This window comes from Phacochoerus africanus, chromosome 11 (genome assembly GCF_016906955.1).
Source record: "Phacochoerus africanus isolate WHEZ1 chromosome 11, ROS_Pafr_v1, whole genome shotgun sequence".
NCBI classification, from domain to species: domain Eukaryota; kingdom Metazoa; phylum Chordata; class Mammalia; order Artiodactyla; family Suidae; genus Phacochoerus; species Phacochoerus africanus.
The window spans coordinates 101599111-101612605 of record NC_062554.1 but is presented as its reverse complement, the minus strand read 5'-3'; the positions used below and the strand labels follow the sequence as shown (position 1 = coordinate 101612605).

The following is a 13495-nucleotide window of genomic DNA, read 5'->3' as shown; positions in this document are numbered from 1 at the left end:
GAGCTGTAGTGTGGGTTGTAGATGCAGCTTGGATCCCACGTTGCTGTGGGTGCGGCATAGACCAGCAGCTGTAGCTCCCATTCAGCCCCTAGCCTGGGAACTTCCATATGCCTTGGGTGCTGCCCTTAAAAAAAAGGTCAAGTAGAATGAACGTGTTGAAAAACAGCGTAATTGCATACATAAATCAAGATAACTTACTATTCCTCTTATAAGGACTTTAAGTTCTTAAAACAATCTTGATGAAAATTTGAGGTATATAGCAATAAATTAGACTTCAGATGTGTTATAAACATTGGCAGTAGAGTTATTTTCTATTGTTAGAAAAACTGTATAAAAGAAGTAAATTAAAATGTTGCTGTTTTCAGAATTATTGGCACTAATTTAAAATCTCATAAGAAACTTCATACCAAGTTTAAATAGTGCTCAATTAATGAATATTTGTTTATGTCTATGTATTATTAACTGTCTTTCCAGTTTGCAAAAATTGGGAATGATTTATGGTCTATCAGCCACTCTATCGTGACTTTAAAATGGGAAATACAGTTAGAATTGTTGCTCATTATTTGCAGTAGTTTTGTTCTGTAAAGTCACCATTAGTGAATACTAACTGTTGCTCTTAGGAGAAGTACAGAGTTAAGTTCCTATGAGTCTCTAGTCACAATGCTTTCATCAACTGATCAATACATAACCTTGTTTTATGACACCTTATTTGATATATATTGTTAATTCATTGACATTGAACTCATGGCCAACACCACCATCACTCATGCCTGAACAGAGCTTTATTAACACATTATCTCAGTGAGGCAAGTCACAGCCTTCTTGCACTTAGGAACACTAGATAGCACATCTTTGTGAGGGGACCATTTTAAACAACAAAATTACCAACAAACATGCAAAAAATGCAAAAGATTTGACGTTAAATAGACTGTGAAAAGGAACTGAAACAAGAGAGCTGAAACAAGAAGGCAGAGTGTTGCCTTGTTTGACCTCAACTGGGAATGTGAACATTGAGTCACTCAAATTTTTTGCCTCTCTCACTCTGTGCATGTCCACAAATGACTGCAAAATCACAGCAAATATTGATTTGGGGGGCCAGTAAATTTTAGTGAATAGGTGAATTACAAATATGGAATCTATGAATATGAGGATTGGTCATAAATAAAATTATCAAGACTATGTCTTCAATCCTGCCCCTTTCTTTGTCTTTTGTTTTTGTGTCTGTGAGTTGTTTATGACTTCAGATGGACAAATTATTTGAAGGGGTTCAAAGGTTAATTACATCTTGATTTCAGGGTACATTTTTGGTTTAAACATCTTGGTGCTCAATTTGGTTTAAATATCTCAATACTCATTTCTGAGCTCAAATGCTGTCCTCTGTTTTAGATACAAACAGTGTTTGTTCAAAATTTTAATTTGGGGGTCACTGTTTCTTAGATTAAAACAAAATGAAGGATTTGCTGCACAGTTACTTGGTTAATTGAATGAACAATAAGCAAATCATCTAAGTACTGTGTCATCTGTCAGCATTTGGATCCCAAGGAGTTTAGCTTAAGCTCTTCCAGTTTGGAAGTTCCCAGGCTAGGAGTCAAATCGGAGCTGCAGCTGCTGGCCCTACACCACAGCCACAGCAATGCAGGATCCAAGCCGCATTTGCAGTGTACACTACAGCTCTCAGCAATGCAGGATCCTTAACCCACTGAGCGAGGCCAGGGATGGAACCTGCATCCTCATGAATCCTAGTTGGGTTCATTACTGCTGAGCCACAACGGGAACTCCCCTTAACAATCTTGTCTTAAATTATAAACTCTAATTCATTTTTTGATAGTTTTTTTCATTGATTTTGATCTCTGCCCCTACTCTGTGTACCTTGATGGCAGAAACTTAGTGTTTAATAATTCCAAGCTGAAACTAATTCAGTTTATGATTCTTGCTTTTCCCTCCCTCCTCCTCCCACTGGGCATGGTGTCTAAATTCTGAGGTAATTAGGTGGCATCATGGTCTGGTTATTGTGGGCATGTGGACATAGTGGCAGTCCCGAGATGTGCAGCATCCTCTCTGGGTCTCAGCTGATACCACCCTTATATGCTGGCATCTGCAAAATAATCTGCATCCCTGTTGTCCTCAGCTCGGTGATCTACTGCTTTCTGCAGCAATGCCCCCAGCATCACACCTTCAAGGCCCTTCAGGGCCATTGCTCACCCAGCCAACCTCAATACTTGCCTTGCAAAACTGGGGCCAAGACAGTCTCCTGGACCATCTCAAGCTGTACATCAAATTGATTAGCAGTAGTAGTCTTTGTTTTACAATTAATACTTTTAATGGTAAACAAGCCTCACTGTTACACACATCTGTAAATTTATTCTTCTGGAGAATATTTAGGTTTATTACAGTGCTGCAGTTGTGTTTTATTTGTAAAAAAATATGTAATATATTCATTTTTGTTCATTTCTTTTCTGCTGTTCTGGATTTTTAAAATATATACATATATTGAATTCCAGTACTCCTTTATTGTTGAGTTATAATTGACATATAACATTGTATTAGTTTCAGGTGTGAACATAATGTTTTGATATTTGTATGTATTGAGAAATGATCACCACAGTAAGTCTAGTTTAAACATTCATCCCCATACGTAGTTATAAGAAATATTTTTTTCTTGTAATGAGGACTTTAAAGATCTAATCTCTTAACAATATCGCTTTATTATAGGGGTTAAGGAATAAACCAAAGAAAACAGCACATGTGAAACCAGACCTCATAGATGTTGATCTTGTAAGAGGTAAGTCTTGCATAAACAAATGCTTAATGAAATTAGAAAATGACCTTGAAGAAACAGAATTCAAAATGGGTTAGATATGTATGTTTGTAGAAATAAAAGCAATGTGGGCCTAAATGAAGGCAAGAATAGTATAAAAAAGAGAGAATGGAAACATTAAATACTATGAACTTGTCTTTGCTCCCACTAAAATTCATTCCAAGAATAATAAGCATAAAAGAAAAGCAGCTTATATTTGATTAGCAAACTGTAAGGCTTATTATAAAAATTAAAATGTTAATTTTAAATTCCTAACATCTGAATATTCTCTTGCATTTATAAAATATGTGGGGGAAATTTTGCTGTTATTTCAGTTAAAAATAGTTTTTTTTCCCCAAAGTATCTGAGTTAATGTGATAGCATGAATAATGTTTTTAAAAATGTCTCCTACCCAAAATTGGACATTTGCCACTCATAGCATAGCACAAAATTTCATACTTTATTGTTCCTCAAATGTTGAAATTTTTTTCTCTAAAGAAATGAAAGAGTAGTCAATGTTCTCTGATATTTTATTTTACTGTTTTCAGGGTCTGCATTTGCTAAGGCAAAGCCTGAAAGTCCTTGGACTTCTCTGACTAGAAAGGGAATTGTTCGAGTTGTATTTTTTCCCTTTTTCTTCCGGTGGTGGTTACAAGTAACATCAAAAGTCATCTTTTTTTGGCTTCTTGTCCTTTATCTTCTTCAAGGTATAGTTAAGTGATAAAAACGTATTTTACTTTTAGCTTTCAGCATGTTTTGTTCATAGAATTACTAAGGTTTGTTTTTTTTTTTTAACATATACTACTACTGAGTATGAAAATAGACATTCATTTTGATATTTACAGCTAGTTTGGTACTAGTTTGATACTCAATTAATTTGGTATTACAGATGTTAAAGAAAACAAGGCAGTTATGCTCCAGTGTAATTTTATGAAAATTTGAATCTGTGGATGGCTAAAGAAAAATACAAATTGAGAGGATTTTTAAAAATTACATGGTGTCTTCAAAATGTACCCGTACACATAAATACGCACCAGTTTTCTTCTTTTTTTTAAATAGAAGCCTTCAAGTTCATTTTTTCCTTTCTCAGTCATGTTTTTTCCCCTCTGAACCACTGTGTTCTGAGACTGTCCTCATTCTGTATTGAAATTCTGTGTACCATGTACTGTTCTCAGTGCTGATCACAGAAGCTCATTTTTTTTTCTTTTTTCTTTTTTTTCTTTTTTTTTTGTCTTTTTGTCTTTTTAGGGCCACACCCACGGCATATGGAGGTTCCCAGCTAGGGGTCTAGTCAGAGCTGTAGCCACCAGCCTACACCACCAGCCACAGTAATGCGGGACCCGAGCCACGTCTGCAACGTACACCACAGCTCATGGCAATGCCAGATCCTTAACCCACTGAGCCAGGCCAGGGATCGAACCTGCAACCTCATGGTTCCTAGTTGGATTTGTTTACCACTGAGCCACGATGAGAACTCCGATGCTCATTTAATTATCACCACAACCCAGTGAAGTGTGAGTACTGTTATTTTGCCTAGCGTATAGACGTGGGACCTGAAGGACCTGAGAGCCCAATGTCACCAAGGGTCACAGAGCTCAGGGTTACGTGTAAGCAGTCTGACTTCAGAGCCACATGCTTAACACTGTGTGACACTACCTCCCAGCAAAGCAGCATTCCAGTGCACAGTCATAGCAGCAGTATGCAGCACATAATGCACAGCACCCTAGAGCATTTGCAGCCTAAGAACCCACTCACATTCCATCATTCTAACAAAGCAATGATTTTAATTTGGTTGGTACCCTTTCAGTCTTTTTAATGTCTTATTTTTCAAAAAACAAAATTATAATCCTGAATGATTATTTAAATATGTTTTATCAACAAACTCTTAAGTAAAAGATAATATCTTTTAAGTAAATGAAATAAAAACTACAATAAAATACAATAGAAACTTTTACTTAGGCGAAGTTGTTTCTTTTAAGCCAGGGTATATCTTATATATACAGAAGAAGGAGTAAATTGGTAGTTACCTTCTCATGCTTTTTTGTTGCCTAAAGGAGAAAACTTTATTCTAAAGTGGTCAGAAATTGTACTGCTCTTAATTGTAATTAATCTGTACCATTCATTGGAACCGTGGTTCATTATACTTTTTTTGATATTGTTTTTTCTAGTATTTGAAGGCAGACAAGTTTCCAGTGTTACTAGAAGTTTAAGTGTTGTGGCTGAAATTCACTTACTGGATGGCCTAAATTAAATAAAGAACACAGGTTAGGTCAGGAATGGAAAAGAGATGTTTTTGAGTTCCATACTGAAGTTTAACATTATCAGTGTTCATAAGTGTTGAACACTGAACACGCTTCTCATCAAGCTTAGTTTAAGTACTGTAACCTGTTCTAAGTCACACAGCTGGCGGTGATAAAACCATGATATGACCCTAATGACCTTTAGCAGTCTGCTTGTGCCCTTAGAAACCTCTATGCCTCCATCTCCTTGCATATTAAGTAGCATACATTGCTCTGAGTTATGTCCTTGTTTTCTGCCTCACCTTCTTTTCCTGAAACGTAGAAAGAATCATGTGCAGTCAGACTTGGTTTTATATATCTATGTCCAATTTTTTACTTAAATCATATGCCTTTCAAGTATCTCAACTATGTTTTCTCAGCTCCATCCCTACGTCTTGTTTATATCATTTGTCACCCAGATTACTGCCAAGAGCACTTGTTAGGTCTTTTACCTTCTATCCATTTACCTTTTGCATTGCAAATCCAAAACAGCCACTTAAGTTCTGACTCTCTTCCTAATTACCATAGTCTTCAAGATAAAAGCCAAGTTTTCAGTCAGTCTCTTGTTGAATTTCTCCCCAGCCTTAAGCAGACTACTCTTTACTGTTTCTTAAACATCCTGTGCTCCCCACCCTCTTTAAGCCTTTCTGTGTGTAGCTTTCTTTGCCTGGGTGGTTTGCCTGTGTAGTTTGCCTGTGTAGCCCTTTTCCCTTTAATTTAGTCAGTCAACTACTTGTTATTTTCGAATTAAGTAACTCGAAGGGTTAGGTATTAAAATCCCTTCATAACTCTCCAGTTTAATTACACAACTTTCCTATGTATCATAGATACTCTTTTAGTCTACTCAGGCTGTTAGAACAAAATATCACAGACTGGCAGCTTAACAGAAATTTACTTTCTGAAATTCTGGAGGCTGGAGATCAAAGATCACGGTGCCATCAGGGTTGGTATCTGTTGGAGGTTTCTCTTTCTAACTTGTAGACAGCCACCTTCTCTTTGCGTCTTCACATGGCTTTCTGTGTATGAGCGGGAGAGATCTATGATAACTGTATCTCTTCCTCCTATAAGAACATCAATCCTTTTGGATTCAGACCCTACCCTTATTTTTTTTTTTTTGTCTTTTTGCTGTTTCTTTGGGCCGCTCCCGCGGCATATGGAGGTTCCCAGGCTAGGGGTCAAATCGGAGCTGTAGCCACTGGCCTACGCCAGAGCCACAGCAACGCGGGATCTGAGCCGTGTCTGCAACCTACACCACAGCTCACGGCAATGCCAGATCCTTAACCCACTGAGCAAGGGCAGGGACCGAACCCGCAACCTCATGGTTCCTAGTCGGATTCGTTAACCACTGCGCCACGATGGGAACTCCAAGACTCTACCCTTATGATTTCATTCAACCTTTATTACATCATGTAGGCCCTTTCTGTAAAAATAGTCTCATTAGGGAAGTTCCCATGTAGTGCAGCAGGTTAAGGAACTGGCACTGCTGCAGCTGTGGTGCTGGTTGCAACTGTGGCACGGGTTCAGTCCCTGGCCCAGGAACCTCCACATGCCATGGGTGCAACAAAAACAAAACTAAATTAAAAAACAAAACAAACCAGTCACTTTAGGGGTCAGGGCTTCAACATAGGGAACTGAGGAATTCAGTTCATTATAGGTGTTAAATTGTTTCATTGTATGACCCCCTTTTCCTCTAAACTGAGGAGGAGGGTGTCTGTAATCTTACCAGGAATGCCTTTAAATTTGTATGCATCTAGTCTTCATTACAGTGTTAAGGTGTGTATTTTAGAGGCCATGTTGGCTGTTACTCTTTTCCAAGAGTTTATTTATGAATAACATGATTAGCCAGTGGCCAACAATAAAATAGTCTGAAAGAACTTGTCTAGAGTAACTTTTATCTCACTTAAATTTAGAAAAATAATCTGGCAAGAGGCAATATTATAACAATGTTTAACATTTTGAGGATATGACTATCAGGTCTGCAATTAAATGTATTTTTCTTCCTTTTTTGTAGTTGCCGCAATAGTATTATTCTGTTCCGCTTCTAGCCCACATAGCATACCTCTGACGGAAGTGATTGGGCCAATATGGCTGATGCTGCTCCTAGGGACTGTGCACTGCCAGATTGTCTCAACAAGAACCCCCAAGCCTCCTCTAAGTACTGGGGGGAAAAGAAGAAGGTACTGTAGGTTTAAAAGCGGTCTTTTTGTATATGTCTATAATTTAAATCCAGGATTGTTCTTGACTTAAATGTTACCCTGTATATGTTGCTCTTTCAAATACGGTGATGAGCTTCAGAATCAGCTTCTGAATGATTTAGTTTCTGTTATCTGCTTCAAAGCCATTTCAAGATCATATACCTGTTTTTGTGTTTTCTTTCTTGAAGCTTATTGCTAACGCACTTAATATCAGTGTAGGGAATATATGGTAACTGGAATTGCTAATAATTCCCACTATTTATAAAAGCGTGTACTTAAGAGATGCTTTGGCAAAAATGAAAGTCAGGGAAAACTTTCAGCTAGATTCTGTTTAGATCCTGTTTTATATCATGTCTGAAGCTGTTTAATATTGCCTCTTGATTAAGTAAACATAGCAAGTTTTACTGATCACTTAGCACAATGGAGTTCTGTTTTAAGGGTCTTTGGGAGCAATTCCTCTTTGGAATATTGTTGCTAAGAGATTGCGACATTTACAGTTTTGAGGTAATAAGATTTAAGCCCTTTTATTTTGAAAAAATAATGCCTCATTAGATAAATAGCACTGTTGATCAGTTAGATTATAATTCTTTCCAATTTTCTTCTTTCTAAGTGGCATTCAAATAGGGAAGGAATACTTTTGTAAATATCTGTCCATTGTGATCCTTACAGCCTCTTGTCCGCTGACCTGTCAGTATGAGCAAGGAACAATACTTTAACATGCATAGAAATTGGTCTTGAATTATGTGCTTAATATTTGGCATAACTGTTATCCAGCAGTCTACATTTTACTATATATTAAAGTTCCTGTGTTTGTGTTAACCAGAATTTTTAATGTACTACCGAGAAAGTGGTTATTAAAATTTCAAAGCTGTCTTCTACTCTTAATCTCTTCTAATGAAGGAAACTAAGAAAAGCAGCCCATTTGGAAGTACATAGGGAAGGAGATGGTTCTAGTACCACAGATAACACACAGGAGGGAGCAGTTCAGAGCCATGGTACAAGCACCTCTTATGGCGTTGGCGCTGTCTTCAGAGATCTCTGGCGTGCTGCTTTCTTTTTATCAGGGTTTGTATTTATTCAAGACTTTATATGGCATGGAAATGCACTATCCCTTTTCTGGCACTTTAGTCTCAGGTAATGTATAGTAATGACTTTAAAAGTGACAGCCCTGTTATGGATTTTATTTTGATAATTTATAATGCTATAGATAATGGAAAAATAGAGACTGTAAAGTTTACTTTGGGATATACATAAATTCATCTATATGAGAATGAATAATATACCATCGAGGTATATTTAGTTAGAATTTCTTGATTTTAATTTATTTTGTGATTTCTCAAGTACTGTTTTATTTTTTATTAAATTGGTTATTTTATTTTTATTGGCACTATAAGTCAAATTGGATATGCCATCTGAGTTGTATGATACTTTTTTCCTTGATCTGTGCCTCAGATATCTAAAATTATCTGAAATAAAATATATTGGCATGGATTTCTCATTGTGGTTCAGCGATAATGATCCCAATTAATATCTATGAGGACACTGATTCAATCCTGGGCCCTGTTCAGTGGGTTAAGGATCTGGTGTTGCTGTGAGCCATGATGTAGGTTGCAGATGCAGCTCAAATCTGGTGTTACTGTGGCTGTGGTGTAGGCTGGCAGCTGTAGCTCCGATTCAACCCCTAGCCTGGAAACTTCCATATGCTGTGTGGCCCTAAAAAGCAAAATATATATGTGTGTGTATGTGTGTGTGTGTGTGTGTGTAGAGAGAGAGAGAAAGGCATAATTATTTGAACAAATAAAATATATACCATGCTGTTGATATTCTGTTCTTGTACACTAGGGTTTTTGTATAGTTTGTGCCATAATAAAAATTTATCAAAACTAATGAAAATTGCTAAGCTAGTAAATCAAGAAAAGGGGTACTGAAAGCAACTATTTTCAGTCACTTTTGTTGACTCTACTAATATCACTGTTTCATCAGTTTGTGATTGTTCTTATGATAAAGTTTATCATGCATTATATATTAAGCTTTTATATCCTGTGTGAATTCTTACTGATTATAATTTGGGAGACATTTTCTCAAATTTTAATAGTTTGCAGTAATGTGGCATTAAGTTGATTCTTTGACTCTTTAAACCAGTCTCACAGAGAAGATACATTTTGTTTCCTTTTTAACTTGGATAGGATTCTCTTTCTCTCTGTTAGTCTTTTTTAAAACATATATAAATAGCTCTACTTTATGACAGTAAAGATATGATAGTTTTATCACTGTAACTCAATTTCTTAAAACATTTCTCAAGATTTTCTGTTAAGCAGTTATAAATAGCATAGTGGATATATTTTGCTTTGGGGGAACTATTTAGTTGTTTAAGGTTGTTTATAAATGGTATTGTATTATGTAGAATTCAGAATATTCCTAAAACAGTAAGATGATGTCTTTGGAATTCTACCATGTTTCTCTAGTCAGATGAGTTTTGGATTTTAATTTTCTTTTGGGGCTGTGGCATGACCTTGACTACTAGTAAATGATATTATAATGACTAAATCCCTTTGGATAGTCTTCCCGTAATCATGGGATGCATTATTTTCTCTTTTCTCTCTTTCTTTTATCTATCTATCTAATCTATCTATCTGTCTATCTATCTTAGGGCCACACTGCAGCATATGGAGGTTCCCAGGCTAGAGGTTGAATTGGAGCTGTAGCTGCTGGCCTACACCACAGCCACAGCAATGCGGGATCCGAGCCATGTCTGCGACGTACACCATAGCTCATGGCAATGCCGGATCCTTAAACCACTGTGTGAGGCCAGAGATCAAACTTGCGTCCTCATGGATGCTAGTCAGATTCGTTTCCACTGAGCCATGACAGAAATTCCCTTCTCTTTACTCTTTGATTTACAGTATCGTGCCAGTTTCTGCTGTACAGCAAAGTGACCCAGTCATACATAATACATAAATATATTTTAAATACACACACACATACACATTCCCTTTCTTATTTTTCATTATGGTCTATCCCAAGAGACTGGATATAGTTTCCTGTGCTGTACTGTAGGACCTCATTGCTTATTTATTCTAAGTGTAATAGTTTGTATCTACTAACCCCAGACTCCCAGTCTCTCCTCTTTCCCCCTTAGCAACTGCAAGTCTATTCTCCGTGTCTGCAAGTTTGTTTCTGTTTTGTAGATGGGTTCATTTGTGCCATATTTCAGATTCCGTATATAAATGATATCATAGGGTATTCGTCTTTGTCTTTCTGACTTATTTCACTTAGTATGAAAATATCTAGTTGAGTCTGTGTTGCTGCAGATGGCATTATTTCATTCTTTTTTATGGATGAGTAGTATTCATTGTATATATGTACCACATCTTCTTAATCCATTCATCTATTGTTGGACATTTAGGTTGTTCCCAAGTCTTGACTATTGTGAATAGTGCTACATTGAACACAGGGTTGCATGTATCTTTTTGAATTGTAGTTTTGTCTGGATATATGCCTAGGAATATATCCTAGGAATGGGATTATTGATTATATGGTAGTTCAATATTCAGCTTTCTGGGGAACCAACATAACTGTCCTTCATAGTGGTTGTGCCAGTTCATATTCCCACCAACAGTAGAGGAGGGTTCCCTTTTCTCCACACCCTCTCCAGCATTTGTTATTTGTAGACTTATTAATGACGGCCATTCTGAAAATTGTGAGGTGATACCTCATTACAGTTTTGATTTGCATTTCTCTAATAATAGTGCTGTTGAACATTTTTTCATGTGCCTACTGGCTAAAGATGCATTGTTTTCAGCTGTCTCATTTGGGAACTAGTTTGCCAGCAATGAATGAGACTGTTTTAAATATTGGGTACAAAAAATAAATAAAAATAAATTTTAAAATTTTAAAAATAATTTTAAAAATTGGGTACAGAAAGATCTTAAGGGAAATGTTACTTTTAGAAATTCTAAGCTGAGTTCTGAAATCTCGATGATGTCTTGTTCTTCGAGGCTTTGGTAAGTCAGAAAAGGCTTAAACTGAAATAGCAACTGAGTCTTAAAATTGTTTCTGGTGATAAGTTGAAAAGATGAATATTTCTAAGAAGGTATCTGAATTAAGGTAATGGATGGGAAAATAAATGTATAACCACACAAATATCTAATATTTGTGTTTGGTATCTTGATGATTTTTCTAGATGTTAGAATGAAAATTACTATTTTTGAACATCCTGTATTTATTATTATTTAATTTTTTTGGTCTTTTTAGGGCTGCACCCACGGCATATGGAGGTTTCCAGGTTAGGGGTCGAATTGGAGCTGTAGCCTCTGGCCTATGCCACAGCCACAGCAATGTGGGATCCAAGCCGTGTCTGCGACCTACACCACAGCTTATGGCAATGCCGGATCCTTAACCCTGTGCGAGGCCAGGGATCAAACCTGCGTCCTCATGGGTACTAGTTATTGATTTCCGCTGAGCTGTGACGGGAACTCCTAACATCCTGTATTTATAATTGGAAAGGCCCTGTTATTATCTCTAAGTACACTTCATTCTTAAGATAAAACTGTCCTTTTAAAAATAAAGATAGTATTTTTCATTTGAAACAATTAGGAACTACTGCCAAAAAAAACTCTACAAACCTAAGAAAACAAAGGCAAAGAAAGTGTCAATTAAAAAACATATAGAAACTACCTGTGTTTCCTAAGGATTTAGCACTTTAATATCAGTTAAATATATTGTCTTAAATTAGCGTAATTATAGTTGCTACTAGAAAGATTGAATAGGAAGAATTACGTCTAGATTGTATACCTCTTCAGTATAATACCTATTTCAAAATTGAGATAGATTCCAAGATTTCTTTCATGTGTTTTAAGATTCATTTGGCCATCAAAATATCATTAAAACATAGTCAATAGGAATTTTGATCTTTTTTTGAGTAGAAAAAGTAACATGTAAATTTACTTGGTGAATTAGAGACAGATGACAGAATAAAACAAGTTTACATGTTGATTCATATATCTGACTTACCTACCTTGAAGATTTCTGTCCCATTTATCTTCTATATTTACTGTTTTTAGCACTAAAGTGAAAATTAAAGAGCTTAAATTGTCTTTCTTCACATAATGGAGTAAACTGCATAATATAAGTTAAAACGGTATGTAGTTCCTCTAGAAATTTATGTTTTTTATTGACTGTAGCTGAGATAATACAATTATTTAAGCTGTAAACTGAATGCAAAGCTCTGCTGCCTGTCATCTACATACAAGGATGAAGACTGTGTGAATGCCAGTATATCCCAGATTTTCAAGAATGGCTACAACTAGATAACTTACTACATTTGCTTGAGTCACTGTGCTTTAGAGTTGGACTGGTCCTAGAAAGGTTATAGGTACTGTAAATAAATATAACTCAGTTCACACCTCTCAAACTTACGTGTGGTAGAGGATACCTAGGGACACGTAGGCTGACAAGAGTCTTTGAAGGGCCAAGTTAGCATTTTTTTGGCCACACCTATGGCATGTGGAAGTTCTCTGACCAGGGACTGAACCCAAGCCACAGAAACAACCCAAGCCACTGTGGTGGCAAGACAAGATCCTTAACCTGCTGGGCCACAAGAGAACTCCTAAGTTAGCATTTAGCCAAGGTGTATGCATAGCTCCAAGTAGCAATGAGGGTTATAAGTAGGCCCCTGTGCCATTTTCTTATATCTGACATTTTATGCATTCTATTTGCCTGACCTCCTCTCCCCTTTGATTCCTAACCTTGTGGAAATGAGACCAGAAATTTCATACTATCCGTGTTCTAGAGTTATCTGTTACTGTTAACTTCCCCATTAGCAACTCTCTAATGTCCTTTCAATACTGGAAGGGTGATTTTCAGTTGGCTCAATTTATATACCTCTGAATATTTTTGAGAGCACCAAAAAATACTTCCACTGTTTTTTCCATAGCAGTACAGATTATCTATCATGAGCATTCTTGATTATCTGACTAGGTTTTTAATATAGAAATACACTGATTTTCATGTTTGGAACAGTCGATTTGATTTTTTTATAAGCCAGTAAGTTCTTTTAAAGTTGTGTTAACTTTTTGGCTAAAGTTTTTAATGTGAAAAAAAAATCCAGTTTTATGATTTTTTTTGTGGTGAAGATTGTACATTTATTTGCATTTTTTCAGAAAAGAACAAAGTTGTCTCTCATTATATCTCACAAAGGAACTAAAGTAATTATTCTGGATATA

General features: G+C 36.3%; 1 protein-coding gene across 5 annotated transcripts in view; it reads left to right on the top strand.

Moving 5' to 3' along the window:
- PHTF2 (putative homeodomain transcription factor 2) overlaps window positions 1-13495 on the top strand; it is a 126355-nt gene that overhangs the window by 71454 nt on the left and 41406 nt on the right. For all 5 annotated transcript variants that reach the window (XM_047754201.1, XM_047754203.1, XM_047754204.1 and 2 more), the window contains 4 exons: window positions 2713-2782; window positions 3346-3504; window positions 7088-7253; window positions 8172-8336. In XM_047754201.1, coding sequence (XP_047610157.1) covers window positions 2713-2782; window positions 3346-3504; window positions 7088-7253; window positions 8172-8336 — 560 coding nt within the window. The remainder of the gene's footprint in view (window positions 1-2712; window positions 2783-3345; window positions 3505-7087; window positions 7254-8171; window positions 8337-13495) is intronic.